This window comes from Lontra canadensis, unplaced genomic scaffold, assembly GCF_010015895.1.
Source record: "Lontra canadensis isolate GAN:19392208 unplaced genomic scaffold, GSC_riverotter_1.0 scaffold103, whole genome shotgun sequence".
In the NCBI taxonomy this organism is placed as follows: domain Eukaryota; kingdom Metazoa; phylum Chordata; class Mammalia; order Carnivora; family Mustelidae; genus Lontra; species Lontra canadensis.
The window spans coordinates 4610476-4627458 of NW_022631097.1; the positions used below are offsets into that span (position 1 = coordinate 4610476).

The 16983-nt window shown below is 38.4% G+C and overlaps 1 protein-coding gene across 1 annotated transcript in view; it reads right to left on the reverse strand.

Annotated features, from left to right (window-relative positions):
• Positions 1 to 16983, reverse strand: part of MIPEP (mitochondrial intermediate peptidase) — a 167165-nt gene that overhangs the window by 76287 nt on the left and 73895 nt on the right. Inside the window, exon 15 of the mRNA XM_032838178.1 lies at positions 809 to 883. Coding sequence (XP_032694069.1) covers positions 809 to 883 — 75 coding nt within the window. The remainder of the gene's footprint in view (positions 1 to 808; positions 884 to 16983) is intronic.

Below are 16983 nucleotides of genomic sequence, written 5' to 3' on the forward strand. Positions count from 1 at the left end.
TTTAAATAATTCAGAGGTCTTTCTAAAATTATATTGATATGCAGAGACATTAATATGAATCAAATATAAATTCATAGTTTTTCTATAGTGTACCTTTTCTTCAAATATATATTTTAAGGTACAGCATAAACAGAGTTCATAAGGGCTGAATTTTACAAAACCATAGAGCAATTAAATGGAGCCCACACTTTTAAATAGGTAGCTGGATCATTATAAAATGAATATTGCCTAAGATGAAAGACGGGTGTTTGGGCTGTGTTTACAGAATTCTCAAGACCTGATGAAGAGTAAAGATTCCATAAACAATCTCAGTAATTACAAGTAACCGAAACATCTGGTATCATGTAGACCTGACATCCAGATGGTTCCTAAGATCTTTCTAGTCTGTATCTGGAAACCTAGAAAACTGGCTTTGAATATTATCTAAAACTAACAGTCGTTATTATTTAAACTTCACGTCAAAACTACAAAATTTTAAAAAGATACAAAGGGACATAAAATATAACATGGTTGCTGAAATGTATGATTTAGAAGTCACATGCCTTTCCCAAGCTTTGATCTTCCCGACTGAAAATGGGAAATAACCTTATTTAACATCCACTTCACAAGGATAGTGTGAGGACTGAATGAGTCGGTTTGGGTCAAGTTCTTTGAACTCAGATGAAAGATGTCTTAGAAAGATGTCTTGAAAGATGTCTTATTTATTATAATTATTATAATAAATGTGCAGCACTGGCAAGAATCTAAAGTTCCATATTTATTTTGAATAATCGCTCTGAAAAACTTCAGAACAAAGGTACATACATACCTGAAGTTGCATATCGGAGGCAGCACACACCTTTTTCGATTCACAAAGTCGAGACACCATATTTTTGGGCAGCGACTTGAAAAACAAAAGAATATATATGTGAGTAAGTTGTTTAATAAGTCGCACTGTGTGCTTATGGGGTAGGAAAGTTAAAAACGACAACAAACAAGTAAATGAATAACTGAATTTAGTTACGGTGCCTGTCAAATTAGGGTCCATATGTGAAAAATACAGCACTACAGGGAACTAAGTGGCATAGATCTTTTAAAATCTGTTTAAAACTTTAGAAAAGAAAAAAAAAACTTAGTAAAAGTGATTGCTTTTTCTGTTCTTTGTTACCAGTGAAAGCCTGTTCAAGTGCTCTGTTGACTTTTAAATGCATCTAATAATGGCTGATAGGAATAAAGGAGTCAAGTGTGGAGAAATAGATGATAATCCGTGGTGTCGGCCAGTATTAAAGCTGAACTGATATCCTAACAAATAACCATGATAATGAATTGCACACTCTTTTTTTCTCCAACCTGAAAGAACTGCAGAGCTTGGAAACTCAGTATAATGACCCTATCTGATTTAATAAGGCTTCCTCCTCGAGACTAATTAGGCCTAATCACATAACATCACATATTCGCTTAGAAATGCACTAATAATGTAGTCAAGGAAGCACTTGAGTCACCTTACTCTACTTTAATTTCATTAATATTGATGTTTATTGAAGACAGCTACCACTTTATACAATTCTATGTATAATCTAAATGAAGCTAAAAGCCCCTCTACAGGGATACCCATTCTAGAAGACACCTGGGACAGGTTCCTAGCACTACCGCTGTGTAAATTAACCACCCACAAATGACCACCGTGAGCTGTCCGCTGGACAGGGGACTGGGAACTGCCATATTTACACATATCGCCTCAGAGTGCCCAGCCCACAGCAGACACTCCATAAATATTTCGAGAAGGAACGAATGAACACTAGAATGATCGTTTAAGAAACGCTTAAGTGAAAGGCTGCAGCAGTACATGATAAAGGCTCAGACAACAAAGCCTATTCTCTCTTCTTCCTGTTTGGCTAGAAGAAAGGCATACCAGGCAAAAAAGGAAATTTTAAGGAATTAAGACATGGATTGAAGGAGGTTATACAGTGTAGATTCTGACACAGGTGGAAAGGCCTGGGGCTTTCTCACACCAGGGGCAGCCATCTTGTATAAAACAAAAATTTCCTCAGAATTTTTAAAAGTCAATATTTAGTTAAGTCATAAATGCTAAATGCCTCTATCAGAATGTTCAATTTCCTTAAACCTCACTTTATATTATATCTTCAGCTGATATGACTTGTGCTATACTTGGATTATTCATGCCTCGCAAAACTTTAATAGTTCTGTTTTCATTTAAAAAAAAAAAAAAAGGTATGTGGAAGGATGTCGTTTTCTCATTTTCCAACAATGAAAAACACTGTGGGTGAGCACTGTATTAGGTCTCAGGGACAGAAAATGGCCAAGAGACAGGGTCCTGGTCCCATGAACTTCCTAGGCTGGCATCCCCCATGTAAGCACAATTTTAACAAGAGTTAACAACTATCATAAGCACTAAGACAGAAAAGCAGTGCGGGTCGGTAAGAGAGCCACGACCTAAAAAGGCGTAACTGAGGAACTCATGTAGACGTGAAATTCACACAATGAACAGGCATTAGGGAAAAAGGGATGGGCTGCAGGGAGAAAGAAGCATCCCAGGCAGAAGAAACGCCGTGTGTGGAGGCAGAAAAGAAGAGGGTCCTTGCAGGTGGAGAGGGAGCTACAGGCAGGAAAGCAGGGTTCCAGCAAGCTGGAGAGCCAGGTAGGAGCAAAGCAGGGACACTGGTCTCCACCCTCAGACTCTGCCTCACGGTACGCCACTGGGGAGTTCTAAGCAAAGAAGTCATAAGGTCCGATCTGTGTTTTTAAAAGGTTCTTTTGGCTGCCATGTAGACACTGGAGAGGAGGAAGGCAGAAGTGGGTTAGGAAAAAACCCAGGTGGCTATAGTTAGTGCACCAGTGACGCACATCAGTAATACAAGCCACAGCCAGAGTGCCAGGGGCAGGGGTGCCATGGGAGAGGGCTGGAACCGAGTGGGAGGTGAGACCCAGAACACAGCACTGTTTCCGGGAGTGTGCCACAGAGGTGCAGAGGGTAAGGGCAGTACCACAGAAGGAAAGAGGGGGAGGGAGAAGTCCTGTCTGAGCTTAGAAAATGTACAAGCAAGCTTAAGAAATGCTGATGCCAATGAACCCTACAGGGACAAAGACTGCAGAGATGTAGACAGAAGAGACAATGATTCCTGAATCAGGAACGCAAGGTTCCTGAACAGGCAGGAGGAGAAGGGGCACAGACCCCAAGAGAGAGGAGACTCAAGCGTCGGCCTCCCATGGATGGACCATCAGGCAGGAAGCTGTGGGAGGAGATGGATTCCCAGGCCTAAAGAGGTTAGACAAAGTTGTGGAGAGTGGTCCACCGAGAAGTGCAGAATCATCAGCCCTGGGAGAACCCTGGGATCCCTGTCTGGCCTGGCGTATGGGCAGAACTGAGGATGAGGCAGATGAGGGAACAGCAAGTGGGTGAGGAGGAAGGTCAGATCAGCAGTGGGAGACGGTGAGGTTAGGAAGGTGCCCCTGCTTAGCGGGAAACAAGCAGCCCCCAGGGCCCACAGCAGTGGTCAGGCATCTTTGAAAGGTTTACTACTTCTGCTCTGTAGACAATCATATGGAAATGCCAAGTAATGGATCTAAGAGCTAAACCCAACATAACCCCTTTCCATTCAGAAGTAGCTTACTCATTGTGAGGGCGCAACCTCAGATTCAAACCCACACAGAAATGGCAAACATTAAAGGGACAAATTTAATGGAGCTTAATTCTTTCCTTGTCCGGTTTACAATAAAACAAAAGATGTAAAGAAAGACAGCACATAAGAACAGAGACAGCTAAAAACTCAGTTCATCAAAAATTATGTAATAAAAGGAAACACATTCTAAGTTATAGAAAAAATTACTACTGGGGGAAATGAGTACCACTGCTGGTAAAGGTGACATGGGACCTCTGTGTTATTTTCTGCAACTTCCCATGAATCTAATTATTTCAAAATAAATGGGTAAGTACAAAAAAAACCTCCTAAAAATTATGTATTCAAGGCCTACTATATATACTGTAGTAAATTCAAGGAGCGTTTACCGAAAATATACAGAAACATATAGAAGGTAAGTACAATCTTGGTAGACTAGTTCAAAGCAAAGTCTGCCTGCCTCTATGACTACGTGTGAACTCTGTCAAATAAATAAATAAAATCTTTTTTAAAAAAAAATCTAGTTTGGGGGATTAATGAGTATACGTGTGATGAGCACCAGATGTTGTAAGGAAGTGCTGAATCACTATGTTATACACCTGAAACTAATATTGCACTGTATGTTAATGGCCTGAAATTTGAATAAAAACTAAAAAAAAATAAAAATAAATAAAAATCTGATTTGGCTCTTAGTCAACTGAAATTAACAAATGCATTTCAGCTGTTGGAACAGTTACAAGCAGAACTTAGAGACATTGCAGATCTGGTTTGCAGACAACCTCAACAAAGCGAGTATCACAATAGAGTCCAATGAATTGTTTGGTCTCCCAGGGCATATAAAGTTATATTTACACCATAGTCTATTCAGTGTGCAATAGCATTATGTCTAAATAAACAATGTATATATCTTAATTTAAAAATACTTCATTGCTAAAAAATGCTAACCATAATCTAAGCTTTCAGTGAGTCGTAATCACTGACCACAGCTCACCGTAACAAATGCAGTAAAATGAAACTTTGAAATATTGCAAAAATTATCAAAATGTGGCACAGAAACATAAAGTGAACAAACAGTTGGAAATAAGGCACCAACACACTTGCCTGGTACAACGTTACTACAAAACTTCAGTCAGTAAAAAATGTAGTAACTGCAAATCCCAATGAAGCAAAGTATAGTAAAATGAAGTATGCCTTTATATATTTATATTATTCTCTTGAAAAGTATATCCCTTTTTTTTAACAAAAATAAGGTGAAAACTTAAATACCATAAAAACTAATTTTCAAGTTACATGAGAGTTTTTTAATAAAAATATTTAGAAGTTAAATCTTAAATTTCAAATTAGAAAAATGTTTCCTGGTTAAGATTTTTTTCTGTAGATATCACTTTACCAACCAGAGGTATGACAACCCATTTTGAAAAAAATTCAATTTTTGCTGTCATTCCACAAGTGGATCTATCTAGCCAGTAGCACAGCTGTTTCACATTATTGTCTCCTAACATGAAGACTCTCACATTTGATATACTGAAGAAGCAGAAAATGAATATATCCAAACTGACAGGTAATATATATATAAGTATATATATACGCTTATATATATATATATATATATATATATACACACACACACACACACACACATAACTATATATAAGTGGAAATGTATTTAAAACACCTGAACCTCAAACAATATTGGAATTATTTTTCATTACATTAAATTGAAAATTCATCAAAGTTCATGGCATCAGAAGTAATAACTCTTTCACCATATCATCAGCATTTTTTTATCAGACTATTTCAATCTTCATAACTTCCACAGTACAAAACACTTCACTAAAGCGCCTATCCTGACATGGCATGTCATTCTCAGTTCTCCTTGGGATCTGGACACCGCCATATTCATTCAAGATTAAGAGGAATCCTACTTGCAGACTAAGAATGTTGTAAATCAAGAATAAAATTCAAATTGACTAGGGTGAAGAATGATGGCATAAGAAATGACACAGCTGGACAGCTGTCTTGGGCCTTTCAGGCTGTTTCCAGGATCCTTAACTTCTGCCTGCTGAAATGGCTACTTCATATCATCCCATAAATCCAGAAATACCATTCCTTCCAGGAACCTTCTTCTTGGACCCTTCAAAGGAGAACTGAGAGCCTTAAACCAACATCCTTCTGACTGTGAACTTCCATTATTATGCTTCACTGGCATGTAAAGGAAAGAGAACAGGTTTTGGAGCCAGACTAAACCAAGTCTGAATCCTAACTCTGCCACTTACCAATTTGGCGGCATAATGTCAGGCAATGTACTGAACTTCTCCAAGACACACTTTCCTCATTGACAAAATGTATTATTTTTTTGCAGAATTAGATGAGAATTGACCAGAATGTATTTTTAAAACATACTATGTCAGGTTCAACAGAGTAGATGCTGAGTAAATGGTAGCTACTATAATTTACTATTAGAGTTTCCCTGTGTAATACAATAATCATTGACTTTGACAAACTTTACTTACATATTACTGTTTTAGCTACATATTCAGCAAATATGGTCTGTTTTAGATTTATAAATTCTTAGGAGACAGAAATTATAGCTCAACAGTTCTACATAGCACCTAACAATCAAGCTCTTAATAAGGAAATGTACTTTCAAAGTTTCCTATTTATAGTTCTCTTCATTTGCATAATAGCCAAATAAGCATAATGAAATACATGTGCCTCCTCAAATGGTCCAGCTTTAGAAGAGGATCCTTTCTCCATCATGGTGGTTATTTTAAGGTTTTTAGAACAATTACATCAACTAACATGTTATTATTCTGTCTTCCATAGTTCAATACCTGCCACAAAACTTAGCTATTAACTCACACCTGAAAAGATTTTTCTCTCATTTTAGGTAGAATTGGTTATCAAAAGTGAGTCAGTTCTTCATCTGCAGAGTTCAGTTCTTACTTAGAAAATGTTCCCTTTCTGGTGACATTTTAATCAAATGTATCTCATGCTTTGGATCTTGATATTTCGAACTTTCAGTTTATGACTACAAGTCAGCTGTGAATTCTATCCGATGCTCTGTGTCTCTGCTTGACGCTCCCCCACTCTCCTCCTCCACTCCCCTGCCCTCTGGCTGTCTTCAGGGTTTTCTCTTTATCTTGGACTATGAGTGTGTTCTTTTGTTATTTATCCTGCTTGGGGTTCTCGAAGCATCTTGGATCTCTGGCTGGATTTTCATGATTTTTGGCAAATTCTCAGCCATTATGCCTTCAAACAGTTCTTCTGCCTTATTACCTCTCTCTTCTTCTTTGTGCAACTCCATTTGCCCCAAAGTTCTTGGACACTTGCTCTGCTCTGCCCCTGACCCTACTTTTTTCTCCCTCTTTGTATTTCAGTTTGGGTAATTTCCACTGACCTGCCTTCAAGTACACTGAGCTCACATTCTTTCTTCAGCTGTGTCAAGTGTACTGATGAGCCCCTCAAAGGAATTCTTCTTCTATGATACCATGGCATTACTTCCTGCATTTCCATTTGAGTGTCTCTCATAGTTTCCATCTTTTGCTTCAACTGCTCGAGTATGTTGTCCACCTTTTCCTTTAACAGAGTTATTTAAATCCCCATCTGATAGTTACTTTGATTTATTCTAGTTGGTAGTTAAAGTCCCTGAGTCTGACTCTAGGGATTCCTTTACTTCTGAGCAAGGAGGCTGGGTTTTGTGCTGTTCCTGTGTAGCAGCCAATCACCTCCTATAGGCCGGCAACACTGGGGAGGGCCGCATGCAGTCTCCCACCCTGCGACCAGGACTTCTCCTTCGTACCTGGTGAAGGCTGACAGAAAAGAGCCTCCAGGTGAGTGCAAACACCGCAGCTATGCCAGACTGATAGGGCAGCCCACACTTGGCCTCCGACAATTTATTAAAATGTTCTCTAATTTATCTTTCCCCTTCTGCATGGCAACCAGGGCTTCCGACATGCTTTGCCACTCGGACAATCTCATGGGCCTAGGACCTCAATGTTCTTAGAAGCTCAAGAAAAGTTAGGGTTTTATCGTTTTCCTGTAGTTAACTTGAGAGCAGTACTCTTTCCAGTTTTCCACATGCCCAATGGTTCAGACTTTCATCTGTACAACTACTTAGGCTTTTAGCTTCCAAAGGAAAAAGAAAGGCAGAAAAGCTTTGTAAAGAGTGAACCACTCTCCATTAAGTCAGGAATCAGACATTATTAAAGATTATCATGAAGAAACCCACAGTGCACTGGCAGTTGTGCTAGGAGAGTTGATTTTCATACCATCAAGCAGGCATCTAGGAGAGTTAGTGTGCTTTAGCCATAAGATAGTTCACTCAACAAATATTTATTCACTGCCTATCATGTGACAGGCAAAGTTGATATATAAGTGAATAAAACTGATAAAAATCCCAGTTCTCAAGGAACTTACATTCTAGGAGACCCTGTCATTATTATTTTTAAATTACCAATGGGAGGAAGAGAAGACGCTTTTCATTATCTCAGCTCCTATAGGCTTAAAGAATAAAGTGCCAGAGATATAAAGCACTATCTCCTTTTGGTTGACCAAAATGATCAAACTGTGCTGGCAAGGCTGTGCACACATGCAATCTTTATACATTTTCAATTCATTTGTTAGTTTTCTTACCTCATATTTAAATAAGACGAGTAGTCAACAGTGAATGAGGGTTAGATATGCATGTAATTCACATTCATATGCTTTCAAAGGAATGAAATGGTGAAATACACAAATACATTATCTCAATGTATACTAAAAGCACCAATTATTCACGCATTCACTCAATAAATCCTTAGTATAAGGTACCATTCTAGGAACCATGGGAAGAAGAAAGAAACCATCATCTCTTGCCCTCAAAAGAATGACAATTTCGATACCTGCTTCCCAAGAGTAAAATCTGTGCTGTCTGTTGTAGCTGTGTAACTTCAGGCTTTTAAATTTATTTTCATTTATTTATGTACCCCTCCAAATTCAGTCTTACAATTCAACTATACTATGGCTTGATGGTGAAAGTAACTCTTCGCAAAATTTGTTTTATCAATACCCTAAGTGGGGAGGTGCCCGGGTGGCACAGTTGGTTGAGCACAGATTCTTGATTTGGGCTCAGGTCCTGATCTCAGGGTCATGAGACTGAGCCCCATGTGGGGCTCTGTCCTCAGCGCAGGGTCTGCTTGAGTTTCTCTCTCCTCTCCGTCTGCCCCTCCCCCCCCCAGCATGCTTGCTCACTCTCTCTCTCTCTCAAATAAATAAATAAATCTTTAAAAAAAAATACAAGTTCTTCCCAAAAAAAGGATTAGTGGTAATAATAAAATTTCTAGTCAATATTAATTGGCATGCAATTAATAGATGATTAAAGTAGAGATAGGAAAATGAAGGCGGGAAAATAAAATGAGGTCAGAATGGAAGTTAGACACATAAACATACGTGTCTCATGCTTCCATTCATCTTCACAGCTGGGTCACAAATTAAGCTCTAGTCAGAGAGAGAAACTCAATGAGGTGCCTGTTCAAACTGCTATGAATACAGATCTAGTTCCTTTATCTGGGATTCCATAATCCAGAAAGGTCTGAACTGAAAGATTTTCACAAATGGCAAAACGTGGCTTGAACAAAAGTGACGTCTGCGAAGTGTTAATCCCACTTGGAAAATATGCAGAAACATGAACTCCTTTGACTACAAGGTACTCTGTCAGAACCCACTAGTTTTTTAAATTCAAAATATACAATATATAAACCATTTTACTTTTCTAAAATCCAGAATACACTCAATTCCGAAGTATGCAATCCCAAAGCTGGAGACAGAGAACAATGAATCCCTGTGTAGCATATATTTTGTAGAAAGTGAACTTTCCACTGAAAAGAAAACAGGTAGACAAAAAATAAAGTTTTTCATTCAAAGTACTCCACAGACACTACTGTGTATTTCCTGAAGAGATCTGTAAGTGTGTCATTAATAACGGGTTAAATAATCAAATAAGTGAGAGAGACTCCTCTACATTCCTCATTCTATATCTGTGGAACCCAGCTGGGTCTGAAGTAACTTGGCCTCCATTGGCTGCTGGCTGACTCCCATGCCCCTGTTTCCTGAGGGGGGGCCCTGCCTTGTGGTAGAAGATACAGCAATAAAAGCAGATCAGGTTATTCCATGAAATTCCCCAAAATTAATTTCTTTCCTGGAAATACCCAGATCAAGTTAGGATATTTAAAGTTATGAGTAGTCCTACCTTCTGAAGTGCAGAAACATTAATTAATTTCTACACTTATTTCCCAAAGTTATTTAAGCACAAAACATGCTTCCACACCATAATATATCTTTATAGAATCAAGTGATTCAATATATAGGACACTAATTAAGAAATAATTTGCTAAGGAAATTAAAGGTGAACTGTAAATACAAGAAAAATTATTATGAATAAAATTTCTTTTTAAAAATGTTCAAATACAATTGTATTATTCTCACTAATCTTTGTATTTCTCTCTGACCCTAAATTTACCCACTTTCTTCAGAAAGCTTCTTTTCAGCTCTTTAAATCCCATCTTGGCACTCTCCTCTCCAGAGGCCAGCAGACTCCCCAGGTTTTCTGGAAACGGGTCTCCAGGATGCCCCAGCTGCTTCCTTGGCCCCACCTGTTCAGTGCCTTGGCCAGAGCAGTCTTTTCTAACCCATGAGAGCTGATGGAGCGAACGAAAGAGAATAAGCTAACATGCTTTCCTTTACGGTCAGGAAACAAACAGGCTGAGTTCCAAAAGGACACTTTTCTCTAGTCTCCTCAGTGCAATAGCATGTCCCAAAGTTCCTCTGGCTTCTCCGCTCTAGTCACCTGCTGTTCTCTGCCAGGCTGCAGACAGAAGACAGGCCAGCCTCACACAACTTGAGTCTACACTGGAAATGCCAAATAATGACAGCCCCACATCCCACATTTGTTCCTGGCAAAATTCTTTTTCTACAGCAAAAAGAGGCAAATTTCCATTTTGTTCTTTTTCGGGTATGTCCTAGTTATCAATATTGTTTTCAAAGGGCCATCTCAGTTAAATACAATAGTGCCTCTAGTTATACCCTTAACAAAACTTAGCAGTCTGCAACCTTATAAATGATCTCAGTATGGAGCTGTTCAGACACAGTTTTCTGAAGCAATCTGGATCCCTCACCAAGGGCAGACTATTTTGAACAAAGTGTGAGAACACGAATGCAGATTTATTTCCAAAGTAATATTTACTGAATGAACTTTATATGTCAGATAATGTATGCCCTAGCCTGAGTTTCTTTTACAAACCTGTAGTTTCGTGGGGGGGAGGGCAGAGCAGGTTTCTGTCTCTATAGAAGGCTGCTGGGTCTGAAATAGCCTTGGTTTGATGCTGGCTCACTCCTTTGTGCACTGAGCCCAGGCTCTGCCGATTGGAGGCAAGTAGGTTTGTCAGGGAGGCCCGCTGGGCTCATCTTCGCGAAGCACCCCACTGTGTGCAAGGGGCGCGACCAAGCCTCTGGTTAATATAACAATGATTCCTTCCTACTCCTGTTGCCATGGACAGAAAAAGGAATGTATGTTGAAACTGAACAATGCGAGGGAAAATGCCTCAAGAACCACAAAAGAGGTATGGATAGAGCAATGGAGGAAATTATAAGGCAGCAATTACCTAAAGCGTCTGAAAGACAATTACTCTAACAATTAATTGTATCTCCTGTATTATTAGAGTGGTGGTATTTCAAAGATTCACCCTAGCTATAAAATATAGAAAGACACTGTGGTTTCACCCCACATTGCTAAATAGGAAAAAGGTAGAGTTGTTTCTACAATGGGAATATGATATGCCAATAATTAACTACCGTGACCTAATTTATTTTAATAATCCAATATGAGGCAACCCTCTCGGGTCCCCTCCCTTTTCGGCAGCTCTGTAAACTACAGGGTCCCAGCCTCAGTCTCAGAGGCTGGTAGACCACTGTCCCACGCCATGGTTCTGCTCTGCACAGAGTAGTGGTTCCTATTACTAGTATTTTGTTCATTTATTCATGCTATCTTATGCACTATTGCTGCATCTGGTGGTTTCGGTTTAAGTTTCTGGAGCCCCAACCGACTCTGAGGCATAGCCATTGTGGTGTGAAAGGTCCCTTGAAAACACCCAAGGGACCAGAAGCCCCATCCTTCTCTGCGCACCCAAAGCACACGGCTGTACTAGAACCCGTTCCCAGCACGCAATTCTTCTTTTTTTTTAAGTGCCAGAACACAACTGTGGCCAAAAAGACAAAACAAAAGACCACAAAATTGATTCTTTCTTCTATCAAGAAAGTAAAGTCTGATTCCCTGCTTATAATTAAAATATGATAATAAGGATAATAATTACCCAACTACACGGAGTCTAAAACAAGTAAAACCCAGCAGTCTCAGCATCATCTGGGAAATTCTCAGAAATATAAAATCCTGGGTGCTCCATACCCACTGAGTCAGAATCTACATTTTAACCAGATCCCCAGGTGATTTCATGCACAGTAAAGTTTGAGATATTTGGGCTTAGAAAAACATAAGCATCACAAGTGCTCGAACAACAAAGGTGAGCAAAATTAAATCATCCTGATTTTACAGGTAGAACTGTAGGAAGGGAGCACCACAAGAAAGACAGAGGACTGCGTCTGAGGTCAGGCAGCTTGGGTTTTCTTTCTTTCTTTCTTTCTTTTTTTTTTTTAGCTTGGGTTTTCTATGACCACTCACTTGCTTTGGGATGGCAGGCAAGTCTCTTGGTATCATGTTTTCTCAACTGTAAAATGAGGATCAAAAAATACCACTGCAAAAAATTCATATAAAGATTCATTGTGGTAACAGTCAGTCACCTTGTGAAAAGGATTAAGCTGGATGAACTTCGAGTCCCTGCATCTAACACATCTGTCTCGTTAAGGGCTGTCATGGCGAGGGGGACCACACATGCAGGTGGGCCTGGCAGTCCCAGGTTAGGGACTAGTTCAGAATAATTAATAATGGCACCCCCCCCCCTTCCTTCTTAAAAGTGTTTTGGCTAGACACTAGGTTACATCACTGTCCCGTTAACAACTAACTTCCTTGAGAGCTTCATGTGAGTCAAACGCGGCTAGCTGTACAGAGCCTATGGATACTGCCTCCCCAAGGAAGGAAGTGTTTACTGGATTCTTGGGATAGACACAAGCTACGCCATGGGCTGACCAAACACAGGAACAAAACCGTTAAAAATAATAATAGTTTTTCTGTTATATTAAAAAAAAGGCACAACATTTTTGGAAGGTTTCAGAATATCATCAAAAAATGCAAATGTTTTAGGGAACTTGGCATTACTTGAATTCTCTGAATGTTTCCCCATGAGCTCAACTTGTAAGCATGTAACCTCATGCATTTGCCAGACATTTTCTATCACTTCACAATCACACCAGTTTAATTTAAATCATGTCTTGTTAAAAGTTTTGGCATCAAATTCTTCCAGAACCAAGTCACTGTGATAAAATATCTTACTTATGGCCATTTAGAAAATTTATTATGGTAAAAGCTGCATAAATATTAAAAGCTAAGACATTCTCTGGTAATAAATTCAACTCTTTCCAAAGCAAAGAACCCCCACCGCTGATATCCTTTGGGAACACGATGGATCTAATGACATAAACTTGTTGAGACATGGTCATCCAGAACAAGAAAAGCCTTCAGAGGCAGAAAGCCGAGCATCAAAGCCATCCAGGCTACAAGTCGGCAGCTTGATCCCATACCACCCCAAGCACTAAATCTCTGCGCGTGTCTATAATGGGAAAACAACTGGATTCAGCATGTATCAACTAGTCTGTTTTGCTATTATCCCATAATCCAGATGGCACATAATCAATATAATGGAAAAGCTGCCTCGTCCCAAAGAGAAACAAATGTCAGATCTAAATCCACAGAAAATAAGATTGCTTTTAACTTCTATGACTTATAGTGGTGTTTTCTGACAAACTAAGACGAAATGAGAAAAAAGAACCTTTAGAAATGCTTACATGTTATCACAGACTCACTGATGGTTCAGAGAAACAGACAGAAGTATTTCCAGTGAAACATGTTTTTATGTTTAACTCAGTTAAGGTGTGATAAAAAAAAAAAACTCCAGTAAGACCGTGCTCACAGTTTGCATACATTACATACATATAAAAACTACAGTTTTTGAGGTAAGTATGGAGGCATTAATTTTCAACTTCTAAATTTGCATCTTTATTTTATATGAAAGAGCAGAAAAGTCTCAGGCAAGTTCAGTGATAGATCGGAGGTCAACTGTGTGTGGTGGGGGAGCCAAGGTCAGACCCATCTCCACCTCCCAGTTCAATGTTCTTGTCTAGACATAATTGAGAAGCATTAAAGCTGAAAATAAGAAAAGTTTCAAAACAACTTAAACCTGCCAAAACTAATCTAGTTCCAGTCGCTCTATAATTTTTACCTTCAATCCTTGTTCATATCTCCTGAGAGAGAGTGACAGGAGAAGATTTATTACAAGCCTATCTGTCTCCTTGGAAATAAATGTTAAACAATTTTAGCCTTGGGCTGACTTTCACAAACCAGGGGAACAAACTAAATCTGATAATGACGCAGCACAGAACAGTTCTAAAATGAAAGCACTAGAATTCTACTGTTCTAAAAATAACACAGTGGAAATAGGTTTGTGATTTTTTTGAGACATATTGTAAACTATAAACCATTTCCTACCAGAGTAAAATCTAGAAAGAGAAAACCCCCACATGTTGTAATATTGATTTGAGCAACTGACAGAACTTTATGGAAGCTGTGATGTGAAACTAATAGATCTATTAATAAATCACAAATAGAAACTAAAAGACCAACCCCCATGTTACTACTTTGTGACCTATGGGCAAATTGCTTAACATAAGTCAGTTTCTATAAACCGTAGATAACCATGTACCTACTTCATTGCTAGATAGGATTAAATCAGAAAAACATATAAAATAATAAATATTCATTCCTATTATTTGTTGTTTGATAAATATTTTGTGAGAAAGATAACTAGAGCAACAAGCATTTTAGTGGTGGCTAATGGACAAAATTGTACAAAAACTGTAGGTTCTCTCAAAAATCAAATGACTATATTTTTCTTTTTTAAAAAGATTTTAGGTATTCATTTGAGAGAGAGAGAGAGAAAACACAAGCAAGCCGAGGGGTGGAAGGACAAAGAGACTCCCCTCAGAGTGGAGAGACCAACGCAGGGCTCGATCCCAGGACCCTGAGATCATGACTTAAGCCAAAGCCAGATGTTCAACAGCCAGCCATCCAGGTGCCCCCCCCCCATATTTTTCTTTCTTGTAAAGACCTTATCTTTAAGTCATCTCTATCCCCAACATGGAGCTTGAACTCACAACCCCAAGACCAAGAGTCACATGCTCTGCTGAGTGAGCCAGCCAGCTGTCCTTCATAGGACACAACTAGGTTGCAAAATTATCAGAAAAAATAGACTTTAAGATGAACCATTATAAAGATTAAGAGAAGAACTCTGTTTATGCCTCTAAAAAAAATTTACTCAAAATACATGGAGTTAAAAAAGAGAGAAAAATGTGTAAGGCAGTGAAAATACTGGGTATGAGGCCATCATGATGGATACCTGCCATTATATATTTGTCTAGACTCACAGGACGTATGATGCCAAGGGTGAACCCTAATGTAAACTATGGACTTGGGGTGATGAGGATATGTTGGTGCAGGGTCATCAACTGTAACAAACGCACCACCCTGCTGGGGGATGTTGGTAATGGGGGAGGCTGCACCTGTGTGGGGGCAGGGGGTATATGGGAAATTTTTGCACCATCTCCTCAGTGTTGCTGGGAACCAAAAACTAAATAAAGTCCTAATTTAAAAAAAAATTAGGTAAAACTAAGGTGAAAAATTATCTATCCATCATCCTGGAAGATTTCCACCTCTCACAGCTTTTTGCTAGTTCAAAAAAATTTAAAAATCTGAACACAATTACAAGATTGACTTAACAACAGATTCGTATGCAACCCCAGACCCAACGATTAGAAAATACACAATGTACTGAAATGAAGCACAAAAACAACATTCCCAAAAAACTGGCGGCTCATGAAGCCATAAAATACCAACAACCTACAAAGAACCAATACTGGGTAGACTACTTAGCTATTAATAAGAAAAACATAAATAAGTCCTCTGCACAGTTTAAAACTTTTAAGCTGTATTTCTAACAACTCGGTGGTCAAAGGGAAAATTACAATGGAAATTAGCAACATTAGAAATATTTTCTATGAAAAGCATGGCATGCAGCTAAAGCACGCATCGGTACAATTTAAAATTATAGCATTAAACTTCAAACAGATATATTAGGTAATACTGAAACTGAATTAGTTTAGTGTCCAGCTAGCTTAATTGAGGGATACAAACATAGGAGGAAGGAGAGAATAATAATAAAAACAGAAACAGAAACTAAGTGAACTAAAATGAACAATATAGAGGATAAATAAAATGTGCCTAAGTTCTTTGAAAATACTAAAAAGACAAACCTTGGCCTAGATTAAGAGAGAAAAAATGAGAGGATGATATTAGGAATGAAAAGGATATAACTACACATTTAGCAGGATTTGAAGGATAAAAGAATGCTGTAAATTGGCTTATGCCAATAACCTTGAAAACTTGGATTAATTGGGTAAATTTCTAGAAAATTACAACTTAGTAAAGCTTAGAAAAGAAGGCCCAAAGACTCCTGGAACTAAGAAATCAGTCGTTTAAAAAATCTTCCCACAGAGAAAATAATAGACCCTGAATGATTTTATAGATGAATTCTGACAAAGTTTCAAGAAACAGATTATTACAATTGTATAAAAGCACTTCTAAGGAACAGAAAGGGGAAAAAAGGAACATTAGGAAACTCATTTTACGAAATGGCATATTCTTAATACTAACAAAGCAAAGAACAAGAGGACAAAGAAAATTCACAAGTCACTCTCTCATAAATACAGATGCAAAAGTCCTCTGTATAAAAACATTAGCAAACTGAAGCTAGCACTGTGTTAAAAATAATAATAATTCAGGACTAAGCCTACTTAATCCTGCAGTGCAAAAATGGCTTAACATTAACATCAGTGTTCACTACATTAAATTAAAAGAACAGCCCAATTACCTGAGAAGATGCGCGCGCACACACGCACACACACACACACATACAATCTGATAAAATGCAATACCCACTAGTGATTTAAAAAAAAAAAAAAAAGGAACCAGAAATAGGAGGGAATTTCCTTTTCCTGAGATTTCCACCAAATCTACAGCAAATATCTTTGTGGTAAAACAGTGAAAACATTTCCTTTAGAAACCAGGATAAAGACAATAATGCCCATATAAAAGCTTCAATTCAAC